General features: G+C 58.0%; 1 protein-coding gene across 5 annotated transcripts; it reads right to left on the bottom strand.

Moving 5' to 3' along the window:
* Window positions 1–1,192: 1,192 nt before the first annotated feature.
* On the bottom strand, window positions 1,193–8,269 carry Dlk1 (delta like non-canonical Notch ligand 1). Of its 5 annotated transcripts, none has more exons than XM_076847959.1 (6): window positions 8,203–8,269; window positions 6,902–6,965; window positions 6,321–6,451; window positions 3,610–3,751; window positions 1,721–1,940; window positions 1,193–1,435 (listed from the first exon to the last, which is right to left on the bottom strand). In XM_076847959.1, the coding sequence occupies exons 1-6, from the start codon at window positions 8,267–8,269 to the stop codon at window positions 1,193–1,195; spliced, it is 867 nt and encodes a 288-aa protein (XP_076704074.1). The 5 variants fall into 5 exon arrangements, with proteins under 5 accessions (XP_076704074.1, XP_076704073.1, XP_076704072.1 ...); XM_076847958.1 differs by having other exon boundaries at window positions 1,661–1,940; XM_076847957.1 differs by having other exon boundaries at window positions 1,193–1,441; window positions 1,661–1,940.
* Between the last annotated feature and the right edge of the window lie 426 nt (window positions 8,270–8,695).

Consider the following 8,695-nt stretch of genomic DNA (forward strand, 5'->3'; position numbering starts at 1 on the left):
GCCACTTTTGCCATAGAACAAGAAAGCGCCCCACAACAATTTCCACCAACTCTGTGAAAACCTTGGTGAGGGCTGTGCTGCTGCTCAGACTTTGCCAGGGGCACTTGCGGTTCAAGGTGCGTGGGAGTTGAGGGTCGCGTCTAGTCTACGGGTCTCGCGGGGGGGGGGGGGGGGGGGGGGGGGGGGGGGGGGGTTGGCAGGTGTGGGCCTTGGGCTGGGGTGGGGGGGGCAGGCTGCCTCAGAGGCAGCTCCCCATGGCATATTATGACTCAAAGGGGCCAATTGTTCCCACAGGGGAAGTGAGCCAGGAGGCTCCCCACTTTGAGAAATGTAGTCAAGATCAAATTCAACATCAAGTGTGCATCCAGGATAGGCCAAAACCTTTCGGATCTCAGGATGAGACTTAGTCTTCATCAGATCCTGTTCTCAGGGTCAGGACACATTTCGGTACACATCCCTTGTTCCTAATTCTGAATTTTTTTTAGAGTCAGGACCTTGGTGGTGGGTGCTGCCACCCCTCTGTGGAGGGGGGCGAGAAGTGTGGGCCCGGGATTGGGGTGGGGACTCGCCAAGGATCACACAGCGAGTTAGTGGCAGGGCTGGGACAGGGTCCCGACCCCCCAGCAGCCAACCCAGGGCTCTCTCTGCCTGACACACTGCCGCTGCACTCTGTGGGATCTCAAGTCAGTCAGAAAGACCTCAGGGGTGCGGTGCGGAGCAGGAGGTGAGTGCGAGTCGGATGTGACGTGTGAGAATCAACGAACCAAAGAGACTGTAGCCCTTTCACAGTGGATGGTCATGCACAGCACTCGTGTCGGTTTCTGCGAGGACTCTGTGGCTGAGACCCCTGGGACAGGGATGTCGGTCCACAGAGCCCTGGTTCTGTTACCATGTTTTTTTTTTGTCTTTTGATTTTTTTTTAGAGTTTAGAATAACATACTTATTTCTTTTACTCGTTTAAAGATGAAATTCTTATTATTATTCGTTGTCATGCATTAATAGAGAGAAAGAGGAGCTAGTCTCCATGGGCATTGCGCTTGTCACACGGCAACACAAAAGCGATACATGTAAGCATAGCGTTCACTAGATTTCACACAGAAAAAAGCAAATTCCACCACAAAGATTAGCACAGACCGCATGTAGTGAGCTCTGCGAAACCCCGAGAATATAGAGGGGCCTGTGGGGATACTGCTTAGATCTCCTCCTCGCCCGCCTCCTTGCTGAAGGTGGCCATGTCGATCTTCTCGGGGAAGATGATGTTGACCGCCAGGTCTTCCCCGCTGTTGTACTGCAGCAGCAGGTTCTTCTTCTTGCGCAGCATGTGGCTGTAGCGCAGGTTGGACACCCAGGCCTCGCACTTGTTGAGGAAGACGATGCCCACGGTGCCCAGAACCACCAGGCTGGTGAGCACGCCCAGGATGGTGAAGCAGATGGCCTGACCCTCGGTGAGGAGAGGGGTACTCTTGTTGAGCTCTTTCATGGACACCTTCAGGATGCGGTGCTCAGGCTGCGGCACTGGCAGCTCGTGCACCCCGGGGGTCAGGCGGTAGGTCAGCCCATAGCCACTGGGCAGATGGGTGACCTGCGAGGGGCCGGCCCCGCGCTTCTTCACGCAGGTGGGACCCGTGAACGGGGGCTTGCACAGACACTCGTAGCTCACCTGGGAGTGCTGCAGGCAGGTGCCCCCGTTCTGGCACGGGCTGCTAGCGCAGATGGTCACCGGGCGGCTGCAGGTCTTGTCGATGAACCCAGCCGGGCAGCGGCAGCGGAAGTCACCCCCTATGTCGGTGCAGACGCCATCGTTCTCGCACGGGTTGGGGGTGCAGCTGTTGGCCACGATCTCGCAGAAGTTGCCCGAGAAGCCAGGGGGGCACAGGCAGGAGGCATGGGAGGCCCGGCCCTCATCGTCCACGCAGGTGCCTCCGTGCTGGCAGGGGGAACTGCGACACAATAGGACATGGTAAAGGCCCTCGGGGGCTGGGCCAGGACAGGGATGTCCGGTGGGAAGGTGGGTGGGGGAGGCCAGGTTCCTCAGCTGCAAGGTCCAGGACCTGACCAAAGGACAGGGGCTCCCACACAGCAGGCGAGGGAGGGAAGGAATGCCAGCTAGGGAGGTACCTGGGACCCCTGGGTGCAAGGGTCTCACCAGCTCACCCCATCAACAATGCCAACCTGGAACAGACCCACGTCCTCTCCCACCTGTTATTTCATCCAGAGGACCGAGGCTAGTTGCTAGACAGGTGGGGAAACTGAGGCTGGGAGAGGAATCATTAGGGACAGCCCAGGTCTGGAGCAAGCCCCTTCCCTTAGCTCCGGCTCTGGGCTGCTGAGGCAGAACCAAGCAGGAGGGGCATCGCTCACACTCTCCTGGGCTCTGCTGCCCTTGCCCCACTCCCACCCTCCCACCCGTATTATTATTTTTATTCTGGTGAGGGAGTGGGCCTGCAGGCTATTGTGAGGGAAACCCTTGGGGACTCTCCGAGTGAAAGCAATGAGCTCTGTCTAGGCTGGTGGCAGTGGTGTCTGTGGCAGGCTGTTTAACAGGGGCCCATTCACCCAAGGGCAGCTTGCAAACTGAAGCCCTGAGCTCAAAGCCAAGCGCACACGGGCATTTAATGTAAGTGCTTTTAAAGGAGCAAGCCCTTTGTCATTCGATAAATGCCAAACTCCAGGGAAGAAAGGGGCCATAAACACGAGGCATTGCGGGCATTGCGGCTCTGGGTGGGGGCACACAGGAGCTGGGCTCTGAAGGAATCTCAACGGGGGGGGGGGGCAAAATATTATAAAAGTCTCCTGTTTTTTTTTTTTTCCTCTTCTTCTTGCTAAAAGGGAGAGCAATGGAATCTAGCTGTCACCTCCCTCAGCTGACCCCCTGCTGAATACTGATCTTTGGAGGACACATTCATGTCTGTTTAAAGCTACAGCCTCCTGGGCACTCTATGCCACCCTGAAGGGGCAGGTCAAAGGTGCTCATTGTAGAAGGACACCCCAAACCAAGCCCCAGCACAGGCCCCGGACAGGGTTCTTTCTCTCCTTTGGATTAATGAATTCAGATCCCCCCACCACCACCTTTTCCCTGGCCTCAGCCTAAGGCCCATCCCAGGGTGAGGGTTGTTAAGACCAGGAGCTTTCTTTGTCCACTGCTTTCTTTGTCCCCTCCCAGCCCCGTAGCCGGTGGCTCCCTCTCCAGATATCCCAGGAAATCCAACTGCAGAGCCCACCAGGTCCCCAAGTGCCTGCCACAATGTTAAGTGGGTTTCACAAACAGCCTGGCCCTGCTGAACTCTGATCTCCTATTATGTTGCCTTTAGAAAATTATGCAGCTAGGAGTTCCCGTTCACCGTTCCAATCTACTGTCATTCACACGCATCAGGACTTGGGAACACCAAGAGAATATGAAATCACTTTCAGGATCCTTTGAAAAAATTATGAAGATGATGCCTTCCCCCCTAAACACACATCTAAAGTGGCTCTCCATGGGATCCTGGGGGCACTTACATCTTTCCTCAGGTGACAGGTCCAACAGGGTCAGGCCAAAAGGGCCTTCAGGAGAAGCAAGACTCAAAGGCAGCAATCATCTGATCACACAGAGTGGGGAGAAGTACTTACCCATTGATCACGCAGGGTCCGTCCTTCTCCTGGCAGTCCTTGCCAGAGAATCCAGGGGGGCAGGAGCACTCATAGCGGCCGCTATCGAGGTCCACGCAGGTCCCATTGTTGGAGCATGGAGCAGAGGTGCAAGCCCTGACATCTAGGGGGTACAGAAAAAAATCCCACTTAGCTTCTGTCCCAGATGCTAGTGTGGCAGAGACCCCGACTGAGCTGCCAAATGACTGCTTGTAGCTACTAAGTGGGGTTCACAGTAAGAGGGTATACTGACCCCCCAAACTGAGGGTGGGGGTTTGCTTAGAAGGTCACAAGTCAGAAAGCCAGGGCTCCTGATGTCCAGCTCAGGACAGCTGCCCCCCTTCCTCCATCCCCCTCAAGCCCAGAAACAGGTACCCCTCCCCTGAGATTCCTTAGTGCTCGTCTCCTCCACACATACCTGGGAGAGGGGGTCCTCACCATTTGGGGGACTAGTCCAGCCCAACCCTTGTAGAAAACCACCTGCCCATCACACTTTTCCATCAAAGACCCCTGTCAGGCACCAAGACATCTGATTCACCCCACTGCTGCCTGCACAGGCCTGCGGTCTTTCTGCTCACAGGTTCCAAATTAAGGGGGTCCAGAATTAAAAGGCTGAATCTTTTGACGGCGGCAAAATCCAAGCGCCTCCTGCCCACACGGGTTTCCATGAACACTAGCGCACTCTCTCTGTCTTTAACGCCCCCTGCCATGCTCACTTCATTATTCGGGCTCGACAAGCTAGTGATGAGCTGAACAAAGGGCCTGGGTCAGGGGCTCTGTGCTGGTAGAGACCTCAGCTCCCCGGCAAAGCCAGGTCCCCTTCTGCTGAGTGGCAGAAAGTCCACCTCCCCACCACTCGGTGCCTCAGTTTCCCTCCTTATAAAAGGAAGGGGTCTCCCTGGCTGATCCCTGAGGGGTTTCTGTAATCTGGGCTGCTGCACCTGCCAAACAGAAAGCCAGGGTTGTCCAGGGACAGCAGGTGAAGGTGGGCGCGGGGGCAGTGGCGGTGGGGAGCTGGCTAACTCCACGTGTGCAGAGCCCCCCTTCAAAGAGACCCCCTCCCTCGTGGAAGGGAGACTGCAATCCGTCAGCAAGGGAAGACATGAACGCCGTGTTGGTGGGCTCTCGGTGGGAACCCGGCCTGGTGCAAGGCTACCACAAGGAGGATTTATCTTTCTGGGACAATGCCGGGGGGAGCCTTAGCATGGGGAGCCTCCGCGGCAGGGTCCTAATTCTTCCCTCCTGCCTCCCCTGTCACTCGGAATGTTAGATTTAAGCTAAAGAGCTGGTGACCACCCCCAGACTGATCCTGCTCCTCTCCCTGAAATGCCAAGCCTGGCGATTCACGCATCAGCCCCCCCAGGCCAACCCAAAGCACAGCCGATGACGATGACGCTGCTCCCAGCAGAGGCTGGGGGTCTCCAGCTCGGCAGCAGCTGGGTGCCCAACAGGGGAGAAGGGAGAGGGCAGGTAATTACCTAGAGGGCTATTCCTGCAATGCGACCCCAGACTCTCCAGCCCCCCACCAGGCAGCCTGTCAACCTGGTGGAAAGGGGTGTGCTGAGGGAGGATTTTGTCTGAAAATTCCTGTAGGGTGTTCTGTGTTCAGATACCAAAGGGGGGGCTCTAGGTTAAAAGCCTGACTCTGACCCCTAACCGTGGCTTTTCCACGGTCCTTTGAATCCCAAGATGGCTCAGAGCTGCTGCTGGTGCCGACACTGCTGCTGCGGCGGCTGCAGTGGGGCGGCGGCAGCAGCAGCAGCAGCGAGGGGCTGCGGAATTGCTGGCCAGAGCGTGAGTCAGCTGCAGATCAGCCCTGCACCATGATGGGGGTCAGATTTTAAGGGCCAGAGACAGTGGGAGGGGAAGCCCCCTTTGCTTCTGTGGTCCTCAGTTTCCCTATTTGTGCCACACAGCTTTTCTAATACTGGGGAGAGAGGCCTTGGGGCAGCTGCGTATGCTGCTGGGAGATTTTTTTTGAGGACTTTTGTTCACTGGGACTTTGGGGAGGGTTTTGCCAAATGAGAGTGGGTTCAGACAAACATTTTGCAGCCTAAAAGGGCAGCCCCAGCCAACACTCAATTGCTGGGGGTAAGGGAGGACAAAAATGGCATGAATTAATGAACTCAACAGATAACACCAGTCTGCACTTTAACCCCTTCTCGGCTCTCCAAACCCCCAGCTTCCTGTCACAATGGACCACTGAGCGCTGGCAGCCTGTCCCTTCCTTACAGATTCAACCCCACTCACCCTTCCCTGTCTGTTTCTCTGTTTGTCCCTTGCATTTTGCATTTACAGTGTTCCATATGACTTTCTTGGTGTCTAAGCCCTGAGATACCCCAGCCCTTCCCCATCTCTGTATTTTGGTGACTTACACAGGTTGCCTGGGGTCCACAGTTCAAGCTGCTCAGCTGTGTGTGGTGTTATTTATTTTTTGTGACTTTTTATTCAACAGGCAGCTCCCTCTCACCCCCCATCCCCAAAGCCTTCTCAGGATGCTAACTGTGCCGAGGTGAGCAAAATAAAGTCCCTACCTTTAAGGAGGCTTTGGGCCCCAGCGGGGAGCCATAGAGGTCTTTACAACAGAAGGCTCTAGGGGTGCTGGAATTAGGTGCCAGGGGGAAGGGAGGCGGCGGGAGGGGAGGCAGGAGGTCGGGGAGGAGGGAGGACAGTGGGCAGAGGAGAGTGCCAACCTAGGTCACAGAGTTCTCCGTCCCAGCCGTCCTGGCACATGCACTGCCAGGGTTCTTCACAGAGTCCGTTGACACAGCCAGGAGAGGTCACGCACTGGTCACACAGGGGACCCTGCCAACCAGGCTGGCACCTGTAGGAGGGACGGGGGGGGGGTAGATGGGAACATATGAGGTGGGCAGGGGTGGCGAGGGCACTCAGAGAGCCCTGGGGACAGGAAAGGCTCTGCATAGTGCCCGGCCAGAGGGTCCCAGGAGCAAACACCCATCACCTGAATAGAAAAACTCAGAGAATGTGCAAAAGGACAGTCAGTGGGGTCCCTGAGGAAAGCTGCGTTTTGCCGCAGTGGCCCGCAGTGGTCTCACCCTGCAAGGGGCTCTCTTCCTGCCCCCCCCCCCGCCCCCGCTCCACAGCCCCCACAATTCCCACCCCTCCTTATTCCCCCACCCCTTTTCTGCAGAGGCAAGGAAGCTGTGTGACGCAGCACAGTGGCCATGTCCCCCCTTTCTTTAGCCTGACTCCATGATTCCCCATGACCTTGCCCTGGCCCCCACAAGCTGCCTCTAGGGACCTACGCCATTACCTGCAAACATTGTCATCCTCGCAGAATCCATTTTTAGGGTCACAGGCCGGAAAGCATTCAGCTCCTGAGGCACAAGAAAGGTTACAATTCACCCCACAAGGGCCCAGCAACCAAGGCAAAGCCCGTCTTCTTCTAAACAGACCACTGACTGCCCCCAGGGGAGCAGACGACCCTCTTGGGTCCTAACAGCCTGGCACACAGTAGGTACTTCCTATCTGTGGATGGAAGAGGCTGAACCTGCTTGGAAAGAATGCTCGGCCATGTTCCCAGCCAAGACACCAAAGAACACCCCCCCAGTTCCCACGGCAGACAGATGCCTCTTTTTCCTCAAAGAAAACACCTAATGAACCTCAAATCCTTTAAAAGCGGGCCTGGGGACAGAGGAGGGGGTGCTCTCCACCCTTGAGCTCAGCCAAACCCTCATTTTTGCACAGTGGGCTAACAGAGGGGGGGCAGATTTTGAAGTGCGCAGTTTAGAAAAGCCCAGGCAGATTCACCTGGCTGCTCCCAGGTGAGGCAGCTGGGTTGTTCTAAAGGTTCATCTCTGTCAAACCAGGCACCCAGGTCACATTTCGCCTTTTCCCTACCCCACAGTCTTCACAGAAAGGGGGACACACAATCATACTGCAGAGTGGGCTGCATTTTAACACTGTTAAAAGACATTCTGACACTTTAACAGGCACCTGCTGTATGAGGGTATTCAACCAGCTTTCTAGATAGCCCCCCACACACACAACCACTGGCGCAGAGGGGGCGGGGGGCACTGCGGGAAGGGGGCAACTCTCTCGCCGCCAGAGACAGATGGCCGCTGCAGAGAAGTGCCGCAGCCCCTCACCTAGAGAAACGCGCAACGCCACGCAGGAGGGGCTCAGACTGACATCCTGACGGGAACGGGGGGCTACAACGGCCAAGTCACTTCCCCCAATGCCCCCCAAGACCTGCTCTCAACACGCACGCAGGGACACCCCCAAAGTTGCGCCACTGAGCATTTCTATAGAAGACCTCCCAGCATCGCCGCTTTTTTCCATACCTCTTCAATCAGCGCAACGACACCCCTCCGAGCACCACTCTGTGAGGCGGGAAGGGGCTGGGGTCTCCACCCCCCCTACTCCAGGGACCCCAGGGGCGGGCTGGGCATGCGATGATGGAGGGGAGGGCGAGCAGGCACGGCGCCGCGGGCTTAGGGTTAGGTGGGACAAGCGGGACTTGGGGAGACCCGAGGCGCGCGGGGCAAGGGGCGACCAGCGGGGCATCGCAGGCTTCCCCAGAGGGGGCGCGAGCCAAGCCGCCGGGGGTCTCACCATGGGTGCTGTGGCCGATAGCCAGCAGGAGCAAGAGGACGCGCAGGAGGGCTTCGGTCGCGGTCATCGCGGGGTGGCCGGGGTCGCGGTCCAGGGAGCGGTGCGGGCGCAGATCCGGCTCCGGGAGCTGCGCTGGGCTTCTGGTTGCGGACGCTGAAAGGGGCGCGGACGCGCAGCGAGTGGAAAGCCAGGGCTGCACCGGGCTGCGCGCTGCTCTCCGCCGCCGCTGCCGAGAAGCTGCCGCCGCCGCCGCGCGCCGCCCTTTTCGTACCGCCTCCCCCCCCCTCCGCGGCCCCCGCCCCCGCCCCCGCCTAGCGCGCACGGAGCCGGCGCCGGCCAGTCCCGGTGACCCCCCCGCCCCTCGCGAAGCCGCCCGCAACACCGCAGCAGCCTGGAAGCCCGCTCGCGCACGCGGGTGCACTCTCGGGCTGGACCGGCACAGGTACCCCCCGCACAGGACGCACAGGACAGCGCGCAGGCGTGCCTGCGCAGC

Source organism: Callospermophilus lateralis, chromosome 3 (assembly GCF_048772815.1).
Source record: "Callospermophilus lateralis isolate mCalLat2 chromosome 3, mCalLat2.hap1, whole genome shotgun sequence".
NCBI classification, from domain to species: domain Eukaryota; kingdom Metazoa; phylum Chordata; class Mammalia; order Rodentia; family Sciuridae; genus Callospermophilus; species Callospermophilus lateralis.

Coding starts and splice junctions, on each gene's coding strand:
- Dlk1 (XM_076847954.1), bottom strand. CDS start 8,269: ATGACCGCGACCGAAGCCCTCCTGCGCGTCCTCTTGCTCCTGCTGGCT. Junction 6,452..6,901: donor GAGGATGACAATGTTTGCAG/GTAATGGCGTAG, acceptor TCCCTCCTACAG/GTGCCAGCCTGGTTGGCAGG. Junction 3,752..6,320: donor CGGAGAACTCTGTGACCTAG/GTTGGCACTCTC, acceptor TGTACCCCCTAG/ATGTCAGGGCTTGCACCTCT.